The sequence below is a fragment of the Camelina sativa genome, chromosome 9 (genome assembly GCF_000633955.1).
Source record: "Camelina sativa cultivar DH55 chromosome 9, Cs, whole genome shotgun sequence".
Taxonomy (NCBI): Eukaryota; Viridiplantae; Streptophyta; class Magnoliopsida; order Brassicales; family Brassicaceae; genus Camelina; species Camelina sativa.
Window position 1 is genome coordinate 29,461,426 of NC_025693.1, and position 15,299 is coordinate 29,476,724.

The window sequence follows — 15,299 nt, forward strand, 5'->3', positions numbered from 1 at the left end:
AGTGTCACGATCAGTACACCGGTTTAGGATAACCGATCATTTAAACCAAAAAATCAAACCAATTTGGTTCTTTCTCCTGCGCGCGTCTCTCTCTCTCTCTTGCAAAGATTTCAACTTGGAACAAAAATAAATTAAAAAAAAAAAAAAAAACAGTACAGAGAGAGGAAGAAGAACATGTTTTCAACTCTTCGGGAGAGAGAGATTAAAAATAAAAATAAAAAAAATCAGCGAATAATGTGGAATCAATAACGAAGAAACGCTTGGTCGAGAGTAAAATCTGAAACCCCCTCTCCCAAAACAAAGATCTGTGATTTTATTTATTACAAATTTAGCATCTCGATGGGTGGTGGTGGCAATCTCGTCGACGGTGTTCGTCGTTGGCTTTTTTTTCAACGCCGTCCTTCTTCTTCTTCTACCTCCTCATCCAATAATCACCACGATCAGATTCACAATAATCCTCCCACCGTTTCTTCTATTCCCGACGACCCTAACAACGACGGAGACTTTACGAAACTTACTTTTATTGAAGATTTCGATCCTTCTAAGCTAAAACAGATTAAAGTTCCCAAACGAAATCACTTACCTATGGAGAAAAAGGTATATTAGATTTAGGCTTGTGATTTTTTGATTGTTTGAATCTGATTTGATTGATGATGGATGAATAAATCTGGTTTTAATTTTTCAGATAATACCTAATTCTGAATTCTTCACCGAGTATGGAGAAGCAAATAGGTATCAGATTCAAGAAGTTGTAGGCAAAGGAAGCTACAGAGTTGTTGGTTCTGCTATTGATACTCACACTGGAGAAAGAGTTGCTATTAAGAAGATCAACGATGTGTTTGATCATATCTCTGATGCGACTAGGATTCTTAGGGAGATTAAGTTGTTACGTTTGCTTCTTCATCCTGATGTTGTGGAGATTAAACATATCATGCTTCCTCCTTCCCGTAGAGAGTTTCGTGATGTTTATGTTGTCTTTGAGTTGATGGAATCTGATCTTCATCAGGTTATTAAGGCTAATGATGATTTAACTCCTGATCATCATCAGTTTTTCTTGTATCAGCTTCTTCGTGGTTTGAAGTATGTTCATGCTGGTTAGTTTAGTTAGTTTCTCTGATGATTTTTTTTCCTTTTTCGCTTGTGTGTTATTATGATAAAGGTGTTATTGAACACAGCTTACGTTTTCTCTGTTTTTTGCAGCGAATGTGTTTCATCGGGATTTGAAACCTAAGAATATTCTTGCTAATGCTGATTGCAAATTGAAGATTTGTGACTTTGGTCTAGCTCGTGTTTCCTTTAATGATGCCCCTACCGCTATTTTTTGGACTGTGAGTCATCGTTTATCACCAACACTGTGAAAAAAGCAGTCTGTTCCTTAGGCTTAAGTTGCATTAGAGCACCATTCTCTTTTAGTGCTTAGTGTACTCACTCTGACTAACTTTTATTTTAATAGGATTATGTTGCTACTCGGTGGTATCGTGCCCCTGAACTCTGTGGATCCTTTTTCTCCAAAGTAAGCTTATCATTCTCTGCAGAATGGCATTATATCTTCTTGATTTAGGAAGATGTGTTACTGTGTTTGTTTTGGCTCAATTTTTGTTTTCTTTTCCTTGGGGGTTATTTTAGTTCTTGTTCATCAATCACCTTCATTTTGATCTCTGCTCTGTGTTTCAGTCTAACATTGTGATTTATCCAGAACTTGCTTCAATACCAATGCTGAATATTATGTCTACAATATTACTATGTCAGGAGTTCTTTGCAAAGACCTTTTTTAGCATGTGCTTTCTTGTATAGAGCGCTGTTTTTCGTGCAATGTATATTTCCATGCGAAGTTCTCATCCGTTATCTCTTAGAATATGATGTATTCCTATTGCGTCCACTTTTGTATTATGGCCTCTGCTTCAGACTTAATTAATTATCTCATGCTAACTGTACTTTTGCTATATCCAGTATACCCCTGCAATTGATATTTGGAGTGTTGGTTGCATATTCGCCGAAATGCTTTTAGGGAAGCCGTTGTTCCCTGGAAAAAACGTGGTTCACCAATTGGATATAATGACCGATTTTCTTGGCACTCCATCTCCAGAGGCGATATCAAAGGTCAATTATAATATTTGAGATGGTCGTTTTGTCCTTCAGGTTATAAAAGCTTGAGCTATATAGCTCTCCTTTTCTGCGGAAGAAGAAAAAGACTATCCAGTAGTTGAAAAATTATTTGATCAAGCAATTTTTCATCAGTGAAAGTAATATTGAGTTGCATTATAAATGAATATGCTATCTTCAAATTGACAGATCAGAAATGATAAGGCGAGGAGATATCTTGGCAACATGAGGAAAAAACAACCAGTCCCATTCTCTAAAAAATTCCCTAAAGCAGATCCTTCCGCCCTCCGCCTTTTGGAACGCCTGATTGCCTTTGATCCAAAAGATCGTCCGTCTGCTGAAGAAGTAAGAACCAGAATCTTTATATGCATTTGTACATGAGGCAGTACTACAGGACACGTCGACGCAGAACCTGGAGGATGATGAAAATTCAAATAACAAACTACAGTTCTCTGTTTACTGTTTTGAAATCCTTAATATCTCTGTATTTACAGGCATTAGCTGATCCATACTTCAGTGGTCTGTCAAGTTCAGAGCGGGAACCATCGACACAGCCGATTTCAAAGCTTGAATTTGAGTTTGAGAGAAAGAAATTGACGACAGATGATATCAGAGAGTTAATTTACCGAGAGGTGATGACCCTTCTACATCTCTTCTTTGGTTTTTGCTTCTCCTCTGTTCGTGATACTAATGGATTACTTTAAAAAAACATAGATATTAGAATATCATCCTCAGATGCTGGAGGAATACCTTCGTGGTGGCAATCAGCTCAGCTTCATGTACCCCAGGTTGGCTAATTGATCAAATATACATTCTCAAGCTAATATGAAAGGGAACTACCCAATATGTTGAATTTGCTGCAATGGCTTTCTAGAATTTTGGGTGATCTGTGCTTAATCAGGAGTCGTAGTGATGACCCATCTTAGAGCATCGTTTGTTAATTGCTGTGAAATGCTTGCGTATTAGGTTTTTAGGTTAAAATGTTGATTTTGGTGGAATGAAATAGTCTAGTTCACAAGTTACTACTTGTTCTAGTTTTAAGAAACTTGGCTGAGAAAAAATAACCATGCCGATGCAGTGGGGTAGATCGATTTAGGAGGCAGTTTGCTCATCTCGAAGAAAATCCAGGTCTGGGAGGAAGAAGTAACGCACTTCAGAGACAGCATGCTTCCTTGCCAAGGTCGGAATTTCTTCCATTTACATTAAAACTATTGTCTCTGCATCAGTCAAGTGATGGTATTTTCGAAAGTAAGAGCTAGCCTGCATTATTGATGTTCTTGAATTGCATTTCAGAGAGCGAGTTCCTACATCCAAGAATGAAACAGTCGAAGAAAGCAGTAACGATATCGAGAGAAGAACAGCAGCTGCTGTAGCTTCAACCTTAGACAGTCCCAAAGCTTCACAACAACCTGAAGGTACAGACAATGGAGGAGGAGGGTATAGTGCGCGCAACCTGATGAAAAGCTCTAGCATCAGTGGTTCTAAATGCATAGGTGTTCAATCTAAAACCAAAACTGAGGTAAACGAAGAGAAACCCCATTTCTTAGACGCCTGAATGTTTTTCTAATTTACTGATCTTGTGCGAGGAATTATAAGTGTTATTGTGTTATTTTGCAGGGTCCCATAGCAGAGGAACAAGATGAGACTGTTGCTGAGATGGCTGTGAAAGTTGCATCTCTTCACAATTCTTAGTGTTTCTCTTATTTTTCTTGTTTAATTTATGGTGTTCCCCTATTTACAGAGTTGTAGAAGCAAAAGTTTGGTTTCTCACTCACTCAGAGGTTTAGGTTTGGTTGTTGTATGTAATACTTCGAGGGGGACTGTGATATAACACTTAATTGCCAATGTAATTTTGTGTATCATAGCTCGAAATTCAAACTAATTTCCGAATCATGTATAAAAGACTTGTATACTTTTGCTGGTTAAAACGTTATGTTACTTCTTAATTCGTATTCACTTAAGCTTTTTTAATTGATTTAGAAAATTTGTAAATTTTGGGAGTGGAAGTGAAATAAGAAAGTTCAGAAAAATCTGTTAAACGTTTTCTACAAGGAGAAAGTGGGGTAATCGTTTATTTAACCAAATACTAATAAACCTCTTCTACTGATATGTACGATTGTACACAATACCAGTGCCCCCAAAAATATACCAAGGAACCACGTGACACTAATAACACATGTGCAACGTGATTTCCGACGGCTATGACCTATATGGCTTATGGAGCGGATCGGAAGTACAAAGGAACCCAAGTGGTTGGGTTAGGATCCGAGCTCCAGACAGAGAAGGCGCTCGAACATCGCATCCATTCGTTGGTTAAGCTTGGGAAGTGACGGTCTATTACATCTTTTAAAGTCTCTGTAGTATTCACCCACTCTAATCCTTCTTTAGTATACGTCTTCTCGTTGAAATTTGTCGTGAAAAAACGATCTGCTTCAAGCCTCCTAATCAATGTTTTAAGGCAAGTAAGTTTCTTGTTTCGCAAGAAAAGCCTCTGTTTTTAAATAAATGTAGTGATTGATTTTAAAATTTTTAGAACCTGGAAGCGACGAGAAGGAAGATGAAGAAAGCAGTTTCGCTTATGGCGAATCCTTTTATCTTCTTCTCTGCGTGCAATCCCACGTTTAAGTCAAGCTTCTCTATATCGTCTCCGTAAACTTCTCTTAAAACCTCGATAGCTTCTTCATCATCTGTCAACTCTTCCCATTTACTGATCGGACTCATCAACAGATTCTTTCTGAATTCGTTGTATCTAGGGACTCCTCTCTCCCTATCTCTATAAACTGAGAGAAAAAAAAACAAATCAAATCAGTGGATTTTTCAATAGGTTAGAGAATTGGTGGTTTAGTAGTAGAAGAAGAAGAACAAGAAGAAGCATTGATTTGGACTTACTCTCCAAGGCAGCCATATCTATAAGGTGAGGTCTATCTTCTCCGTCGATGTCTTGAGCCACAAGGTTCCTCATCCAATTAGGGTAATTCCACAATGTCAACGCACCACAAGATTGGTGTCCCATTGAAACAAGTAACTGCTCAAATCCGATTCTCGAACCGGTTTTTCCTCCCTCTTTCCCGATCAGTTCTGTCATCGGTATCCTGTTAGAAAAAATAGATCAAGTTCAAGAAAAGCTGTGCTTGGATAGGCCTAAAATGAGTACCAAACAGTCTATATCTTACTCCCGTTCTATTGCAGGGTTTAATTTGTCTACATTCTCAGATTTCATATCTCGGAGGATAAGTGTGTCTGGCAGAAGACAGTGCATCCTGTAAACGCTAACGAACTCTTCGGTAAGTGAATAAGGAACTCCATGATCTTTCGGTTTCTTCAGACCAACTAATCCACTAAGTATAGGACCAAATCTTGCTCCAACCATGTCTTTCACTTTCTTCCCTAAAAATCCATACCAGTTGATCCTCATTCCGGCAGTGAGTGTGTCTGTCTTCAAAAGTTCTATTGTCCAATCGATTGTATGAACTTTGGCGATAACCGCTGCAGTCACCAGTCTAGCAGTCCGGTAAAGTTTCTCATCATCAAACTCTGGATACCGTTCCTGAAATAAGGTTATAACTTAGCAAAAACAGAGAGGTTGCTTGCAACACAAACAAGAGACTAACATGATTAAGTGATCAAATTTAGTGACTTACTTTGAGCATTTCACAGACGGAGTTGTGTTCTTTGACAAAGAGAGCTTGCAACAAAGAGAACCCTGACCAGCTGTTTCTTATGTCACCGGAGATGGGAACACCTCTTTCGTCCCGCTCCAACAAGCCATCCCCCGAGATCTTTAGCTTTCCGTCCTTGAAAACCCTAACTCTTCTCATTCCGGCCTCGTCATTTCCATATACTACACTCCCATCCCTATCCCCAAAATATTATTTATAAAAACTCGGATGATATATAAACAACAATTAAGCAAGTGAAGTAAGTGAATATGATTGAAATACGTACCACCAAGGGGTTCTAGTGTTAACAGCGCCAGATTTGTGGTGATCACCGGTGGGCACTTTCTTCGTTTTGAGGAATTTGAATGACTTTAATGGACATCCATTAGCTACTTCTTCTGGAGCTTCAAGCTCAATCTGGTTGATTTAAGAACCTAATTAGTAGATATACTCATGGGGAAATAAATGTAAAATTTTTAGGTTAAAGGGGTTAAAATCAACAAAAAAACAACTAAAACCTGGTCCGTGTCTTCCAAGTGATCAACCCAATCATGGATCATGAACTGGATCCAAGAACAAGCTATCACGTTAAATTGGTCCCCATTGTCTATGAATTTCTTTCTCGCTAACAACTTTGTCGCCACCACACTTGGATGTGGATCCAAAATCTGTCATGATACACTATATATTAGTAATGATCCTAAAAAAAATGTATGCAGCCGTTCTATAATTTACTCATACTAATGATATCCATAAGTTCATAACACAATGTCGTAGATGAATTGCTAACCTTGAAAAAAAAACAAAAAAGAACAATTAGGGTGGCTCTCATGAGGTGCCATGTGCCCATGACCCACTACTAAAATCTCCAAGACTTTTTTGTTGTTTTTCTAGATTTTATGTAAACACGAATATTGACCCAAAAAATAAACACTTAAAATCAAAACAAAAGCAGACAAAAACAATTATCGATACAAAAGAATACAAAATACATCACGATTGCTAAGATAGAGAGATTAAAAAAGAAACACGTCACAAATTTTTTGGTTCTAGCTAGTGTTTCATTCATACTACTATTTTCTTCCTCATTTTTTTGCTATTTTATCAGTTCCATGTATTTTTAAAATTTGATCAAAACTAAAGTGATTACAAGGAGACCTAAAAAAAACTTACGTCGTACTGAGAAGTAGAGATAGGCATATTCCGGCCGATAAAGCTGCCTTGACTGCCGATGGAGTCGTCGGAGGGATGATTACACTTGCCATCAGCCGTACGATAACAGAACTCATCGGTGTCGTAACCCTGACCGTTGATCTCACCGACATGTACCAGATTGTAACGTTGATGTAGATGTCTTCGTAACCCCAAGTAAGCCACTCCCAACAAAACTGGAAATCTATGCCACAATCCTAACTTGTCCACTAAGTGCACAATCTATATATATATATATCATAGTAATAAAGTTTTACCAACCAATATGATTTGTTCAGAGAGAAGAAAACATAGTTTGTATACTTGGAGAGACAGAGAGAGATGTACGTACATAGAATAAAAAGGCATCAAAGAAAGACATCTTGGAAACAACATGGTGAAGCTGAGGATGAAGAAACCATGAAGAAGATGGAGAGAAACCCATTTTTTTTTTTGCCTTGATTGTGTTTTTCTATTTTTTTCTTTTCTATCTCCCTATCCGTCTTTGGATCATGTATTTGCTTTATGCTTTAAATGATAGTCACACAATTGTAATGGTTGTATTCACACGATTACTCTCATGTATTTATATAAACCCACACGCATACTCACATTTACATATGTAGTATATAGTATGTATCATGTATGTAAAATCAAAATTCATTAATAAAAGAAAATATCATTTTATTAAAAAAGTCAACGAGTCATCGTTGATAATGGTATATTGACTAGGGAGTGACACATTTCATTAAGATATTATTCCTAAATAAATTCCACATTATTGGAATGACTTATATAAAAAGAGAATAATATCTGCAAATAATTGACTATGTATTATGGATATTTCTTTCCCTGTATTTTTTTTGTCAACTGGAATTATATTTCTTTCCTGTTTGATCAACCTTTTTCTTATCTTGCATTAATTATTAGATTAGACTGAAATTAAGATAGTGTAGAAATATCAATTGAAGGATAGTATAGTTTTTTTCTTTCTAAAATCCTACTTGGCCGGGTGGATATGATCTCAATAATGCATGCATTGACTATGATCTAACGCTATTAATATTTAATATCAATATGGATCATATATTTCCAATACAGTTCTCTTTTTTTTTTTTAACCATTCCAATACATTTCTCTTTTACAAAAAAAACATGTAATCATGCAATTAAGAAGTTTGATCAATTTAGCGCACAAGTAGTATAGTGATTGTACTAGATAGTAGGTAGTGTCGTCATTGTGGCAATATCCGAGTTCAAAATTTCAAATATGCATATATATTGCATGCGGAAAAAATAATCAAATAACAATAAATTTATAAATGATTTAGAAAAATAAAGAATTACAAAAACCAAATAAAGAATACTCATAAATAACATTATTAACTATAAAAAAATAAAAAAATAAAAGTTTAGAAATATACTTTATTATAAATCTAGTAAATGTATTGTTTCATAAATATTTAAGTCATCTAGAGTATGGTAAGATGTGTGTGTATATATACATATATAAAATGTAACTGAAACATTTTAGACAAGTTTTAGGTAATATTTTCTGAAAATTTCTTTAATAATAATTCTAAAGATTTCGTTATCTACTTGATGAACCTTCTTGCATTTATGTATATCTCTCCTAGTTTGACTTATTTTCATAACCTCAACTTGTATCTATTTTAGTTCTAACTAGCTAAAGTTACTAGATTTTTCTTATCACTCCCTTGGTTCCAAATTATAAGATTTTTAGCCTTTTATTTTTGTTCCATTTTATTAACAATTCAAATTTCAATGCATTATTTATTTTTTTGAATAACTAAGAGGTTACTAGATTATTAGGATCAAAAGTATAAAAGCTAATTTACTGTAGTTATTACTTTAAATACAAAAAAACTTTACTTAGTAATAACATTTATATACACAAACATATATATCTATATATTGTGTATATATTACCTCTGTTTCACAAAGAGTGTCATTTTAGAGAAAAAATTTTGTTACACAAAGATTGTCATTCTACATTTCCAATATGCTTTTTAATGCTACATTATCTTTTTTATCCCTAAACCCAAAGCTTTTTTCTATTGAATTTAAACCATTAATCACTAATTAAATAGAGGCAAATATGTACTCCCTCTGTTTCACAAAGAGTGTCATTCTGGAGTATTTTTTTTTGTTTCATAAAGATTGTCACTTTATATTTCCAATGTGATTTTTAATATCAAATTTTTAAATTTACCCTTAACCCAAAGCTTTTTCTATTAGATTTAAATGAGAAATTGCTCATTAAATAGGGGTATATATGTATAATTCAAATTTTTCTTAATTTGTGTGTAGTTGGTCAAAATGACACTCTTTATGAAACAGAGGGAGTATAATTTAAAGTTTTCTTAATTTGTGTGAAATATGTTAGAATGACACTCTTTGTAAAAAAGAGGGAGTATATGTTTCGAAATTGAATTTTTTGTTTTATGTATTTGAGAAATGAGAAACAAGATAAATGTCAACTGTTTTCCCTAAAAAAAAAACTGCTTTTCTCGCTTTCTTTATAGGAGGGAGAAATATTTGCATGCAATGTTCCACAATATTCGAGAAATGAATTTAAGTCGGTCGGGTAACGACCACCTGCATCGTTATAAATATACTCTTTATAAGCATTTCTGTTTTTCTACGTAACCATTTTATGAATACAGTAGTAGTTGTTACAGACGGAAAGAAAGAGTTGCAAAAAAAAAAAAAAAAAAAAAAAAAAAGAAAGAGTTGTGTAATTCTTTGGTGGTACGAGTTCAATTTATAGAAATATATCCACTTATTTCTTTTTGAAAATCACAGTTAAAATTTATGAGTTCGATCTTCAGTTTGTCTACATGTAGATATGTTTTTCCCGACTGAAAATAGATATAGTTATATAACTGGTCCTCATTTTTTCTGTCATATATCTTGCAGTTAGTTTCTGGTCTGTCCGTATACGTATCAAATTGTAAGGAATGGGACAAGAAATATATACTGTATTTATATAGTTTGACCTGGACGATCGAAAGAAGAATACATTTATGATATGTGTAGTGTAACAGTAATAGAATCAGTGTGCACCAAAATATTCTGATACGCAATAAAAGCGTAACATACTACGATGATACAAGTACAACTACTTATTACTACGTGGCTCTTCTTGGCACTTAATTATTTATCTAGGTATGTAGAGAAACTTGCCACACATGGATAGATCTTTCTATATCAATGAGTGTCCGATCCATACAAGAACTTTTTGGGAATTAAATTAACCATCGATCAACCACTTTCAGAGTTAATTATGCAGGAATAGAAAATAGGAATAGACAATTTAAAGCAACGAATTTATAATGTTATCGAACCCTCCAATACAATCTATTTCGAATTGTTCAAATTTTAGCTATATAGAAACTAAACTAAATCGAGACATTTAGTTTGATAGTTGTGTGTCATATGAGTTTGATATTTTCTTTTGATAATTTGGACTCCAAACTCGAAAGCGAGTTGAAATGATTATTAAGACACGACAAATGTATGGATGTGTGATAGTTGTGTGTCATATGAGTTGACTTTAGATGGAAGAAAAATCAAAGTATGTGTGTGAGAGAGAGAGATAGAACGGTTCGTGAACTAATAAATGTGTGTAGAGATAAGCTCTAGCTAATTTGGCAGTTATCCGTTCTTATGCGTGAAGCTGGAGATTAAAGAGAGTAATAAGAAGATCCAATACATGCCACTCTCTGTTTTTTTGGGCAAAAATACATGCCACTATATATCATATTATTGTTGGCTGATTCCATATTTATAAAGGTGGTTAGATCCGAATACTAAACGCACTCCCCTAATTCTAAGATTTGTTTGTTTGTTTAGTCTTGCAATAGTAAGATTTTGTGGACGATGGTGACAAGACACCAATATAATACTAACATGCATATTCCTTTCTCAATCATTTATGGAACGTAGTTTACAAAATAGCTTCCATATACTAAAAATAAAAGTAAACTGTTTTCATTTAATGTATTTTTGACATTTATTTATTTATTATATTTTATTTTCCTTGGAAAACTAGACCAGTAAAACTTCTTTGGCTGTTAAATCTGTTAAAATATCACTTTTTCCATTAACACAAAAAGAACTTCGGAAACATATATGTGTACTCTTCAGCACGATTTGTTAGAAACCTATCGGTATCGTCGTCGTTTGTTTCCAAAAGCTGTCTAACACTAGTAGGAGTAGATGGGGTGGTTGAAAAGCGAAATCACTTCGTATGGATTCGATGTCATGATATATCCACTTTCTTTTTCAACTTTTTCGATTCTTTATAGATTTTAGACCAAGTCTTGTGTTTAAATCCACCGCCGTAAGCATGAGAGAGTCATGGAAAAATATCACACCAATGTTACAAATTTCTGCATTGTATTTTCATTCTTCAGTTTCCAGCATACACAGAGATAGACTCACGTCGATGGTTTTTTTACAACATTATGTTTTTTTAGATACAAAATTTGTAAAATTTTGAAAACATAAACAAAGGAAAAAAAATCTATTTTTAAAGAACTTGCAAATTTTACAGATTTTGTCATTTTGAGTATATAAAATTGAAGTTGGTTATCGGAAACTTAAACGCAACTGGCACTTCTCACGTAGAAACGTGACAACAGTATATGTCATAAGCCTTTACGTCCGAGTGTTCGTCTCACAATTTGGAAAGTGTAACTCTACAATTCAATTAGCCCACCTACCCTTCCTTTCTTCACGGAATTTTAGGAAGTGTTTACCTGATTTCACATGTAAGTTTATCCCTTCTTTATCACCAAAGTTTCCATTTACAGCATAATTTAATTTGATGCATATGTAGTAGCACGTCTCTAGTGTGTCCAACGAATCCAATCTACGACTGGAGATACCAGTTAGGAGATCCAAAATACGAAGCTCACCATCCCGGCTTCCTAATAGAGCGAATTGACCAAGCACAAAGTCTTCGACTAAATTGTGAAATTTTGTGGGCCTTATTATTCGCATATATTGGGCTAGATTTGACTTTAGTGTGTGTTGCTATAATAGAAGGAAGTTTGGTCCATATCCGCAACAAACCTTTTCTGTCTGTAAGAAGGAAGAATATTCATTATTTATTTCCACTAGGCCAGTTCTAATATAAAAGATGAAAATAACTCTTGAACCAAGAAATTCGTGTTAAAAAAAAAAAAAACTCTTGAACCATGAAATATGTATATATGTAAATCTTCACTGGTTCGTGCACTTAAAATCATATGTACGAACTGATTACAAATCTACGTCGTTTTCTGTTACGAATATCTATATAATAAAATGTTGATATAGATAGAGTTTGAAACCATTCTACAAGATACTCTTATTGTAGAATGACATTCTGTTTTGCGCCCAAACGAGAGCTTTGCATACCTCCCACGACTCTAAACGACATTTTGTTTCGCGCCAATTAATACATCGAGGTCGAAGAGGACAAAAAGAGGAGGAACCAGCATCAACCAGAGTTGATAAGGTGTCCGAACGAGTTTTAAGTTCACAAGACAAGGTTGTAGACGAGTATTACGAGTCCCGCCAACATTATAATAAGGACTACACCAAGGGAGAGAAAGGAAAGAAAACAACAATGTTGGCTATCGGTAGACAAGAGCAACAACGGAATAAACCATGGAATAAGTGTTATCTTGATTCCAATGGTCCTAACTACAAAAGCAAGCGCGAGAACTGTGAATTTCACAAATTTGGTAGTCATTCCACCGAAAAGTGTCAGACGCTTCAACTCTTACTGCTCAATAAATTCCAGAACGGCGACCTCGATGCCAAACGTTAATGGCGAAAGGTTATTGTGCACAAAGACAACTCATTTGGCTCTAGAGACGACCAACAATATGAAAGACAGAAAACAGAGGAGGCGCCACTGAACACCAGAGCGCCAACAGTCGATCATTTGCCAGCCCCCCGAAACGAGCTCACAACGTGGTACAACACAAAGACACGCTAGTTACTCGAAAAAGAATCAACATGATCATGGGTGGTTTGTCTACGTGTCGTGATTTTGTTCGGTCAAATCTGAGCTTACTGCTGCTAGGATGAGGTAAAGCACAACTGGGTCTCAAGTAGCACCCCGACCATTAGATCCAGCGAACAAATTGTATTCACTGAAGAAGATGCACGCCATGCAAGTCTAAACAACAACCCGCTTGTTGTAGAAATGGTGATCGGAGAAAACATGGTCACAAGAATCCTCATTGACATTGATAGCTCAGTTAAACGTGGACTTTAAAGATGTACTGATCCAGATGGAAATTGATTTGAGCCATATGGACACAGATAAACTAGCATTTCTTCAAACTCGGTCAAGGGCTGTTTATCGATGTCTGTATGGCACAAATCGATCTCCACTTGAATAAGCAATCTTTACACTTCTATTTACGGTAAGACTGTAACATATGTTATTTTTGTATCTTCCTATATACAAATAAAATCACAACATTAACTTTATTTTCTTTACAGTTAAATATCGGAATCTCTATTGTGTAAAGACAAATTAATTCTATAAACAAATTAAAAAATTGATAATTCTACAAATCCGATCCGATCATAATCTTTTTTTTTTACGGAAGGTGTTTATTTCGCTATAATTATGGACTGTGATGGGAGAACAAAAATATAATCAAAAAAAGAAAGTCACCGCGTCATGAAAACGAAGAATGCAAAATTTCGGAAGTTATCAGATAAGCAAGGATCTTCTCATTTACCCAGGCATTAGCAAAAACACTAGATTCTTAGGAGCTATTCAACCATATCAAATACTGGTTCAGCAAGAAAACAATCACCATATATATACTTGAATAATAGCGGATAATTAAAGATCTTTATCGAAATAAACTATTGTAGACATGAGAATGAATAAAGAAAGACAGAAATAGAGAAAAGTGAAAGAAGATGTAGAGCTCCCTTCAATCCAAAGAAGAGTAAAAGCAATTAAAGGGCAAGTTAAAGCTCCTGAGATATGCAAGCCATATAACCAAATCCTTTTTTGTATCATTATAAGGATTAGGGCTTATGGGATCCATAGCTTAGCAGCTTTTCTTTACCCTACTTAACTCTCGTTTGAACTTCAAGGAGCTCTACCTCCCATCTATTTTTTTTTGCTCTCGAGATAACTAAATCACTATATACGGACAGAACTAGATCTATCGGAAGACAAATACGTTATGGATCTGACCTAAACAAACTACGAATAACTCTTGAAAACATTACAAAGGTTAGATGAGAGAAGTTGTAAATCATAAGCTATAAAGACTCTGAAGAAAGAGAGATGAAGAACCCTAATTAACCCTACTAAACATATTAAGAGAGAAGAGAGAGAGTGAGAGATAACACGTAATTTTTTGAAAGAAGTGATAGATAGAGACTGGTAATTATAGTGGTTTAGATATTCTTGATTGAAGGGGAAAAAAAAAAAAAAAAAAAAAAAAAANTGCCCTGAAAAGACACGAGAAGGGTCAGACATTGTTTAGTGTTAGATTCCCCTACGCGTCACATGCGTCCTTCTCGGCTTTTGTGCTTCTCTCTTTTATTTCTAGATTTATTGTTATTACAAAGTACTGTATAAAATATCAATTATTATTATTCCTGCCAACCACTAGTCCACTACATTTTTTAAGATGTAACTTTGAAACTGAATTAGGCCGACCATTCTTTTTAACTTTTACGTCAAATGAACAAGTGTTTTCGTTTGGTGACCTAATTCTATAAGTATTGTTAACCCTAACCTAACTAATAGAAATTGCAACAAGAAATAGCTTTAGGATTATTAAGTAAGTCTGATGATGATGTGGGCTATGCAGGTAATTATTACTCTGTGTGAGGAGAATCTATGGCTAGATTTATTACAACGAACTTGTCTTATTATCCTCACGAGTGTGGTCTCTTTCACCATTCACGCCGATGCTTTAAGCTATTCAATGCCCTTATTTTAAAGATTTTTATATCCACAGCGTAATTTTTTTTTTAGTTGGTTGAGGAAAATGTTTACAAGCATTAATCTCGACCTGGCACCCTGCAAATTTCGAAAAAAAAATAATACTAAACCGTTGTTTTTTCTGGTTCATCATACTCAATGTTAGGCTTTAATAAGTTTGTTTACCAAAAAAAAACTAATTCTATTCTAATAATAAAAATATGTGGCTCGTATACTTAACACAAACCATTAATTTTGTTTATTTAAAAATCCATGAGGTATAACAAAAAATACTAGTATGAGACTTTTCAAAAGAAAGAAAATAAAACTGATAGATCCCTCAATTAACTTAGCCCATCTGACATATAG

The 15,299-nt window shown here is 34.7% G+C and overlaps 2 protein-coding genes and 1 long non-coding RNA gene across 3 annotated transcripts; 2 read left to right on the forward strand and 1 right to left on the reverse strand.

Moving 5' to 3' along the window:
- On the forward strand, nt 160-4,036 carry LOC104712984 (mitogen-activated protein kinase 15-like). The gene is made up of 11 exons (XM_010430000.2): nt 160-597; nt 686-1,094; nt 1,201-1,328; nt 1,454-1,513; nt 1,951-2,100; nt 2,293-2,448; nt 2,598-2,735; nt 2,818-2,891; nt 3,182-3,283; nt 3,397-3,622; nt 3,721-4,036. The coding sequence occupies exons 1-11, from the start codon at nt 340-342 to the stop codon at nt 3,793-3,795; spliced, it is 1,776 nt and encodes a 591-aa protein (XP_010428302.1). The 5' UTR covers nt 160-339; the 3' UTR covers nt 3,796-4,036.
- LOC104712985 (alpha-dioxygenase 2) lies at nt 4,111-7,474 on the reverse strand. Its single transcript, XM_010430001.2, has 9 exons — nt 7,306-7,474; nt 6,936-7,196; nt 6,281-6,430; nt 6,049-6,179; nt 5,745-5,958; nt 5,277-5,650; nt 4,993-5,195; nt 4,640-4,883; nt 4,111-4,544 (listed from the first exon to the last, which is right to left on the reverse strand). Exons 1-9 carry the CDS (start codon nt 7,396-7,398, stop codon nt 4,319-4,321), a joined length of 1,896 nt encoding a protein of 631 aa, XP_010428303.1. The 5' UTR covers nt 7,399-7,474; the 3' UTR covers nt 4,111-4,318.
- On the forward strand, nt 7,025-7,560 carry LOC109126226. Its single transcript, XR_002033271.1, has 2 exons — nt 7,025-7,130; nt 7,253-7,560. It is a non-coding gene; the product is annotated as an uncharacterized LOC109126226 (long non-coding RNA).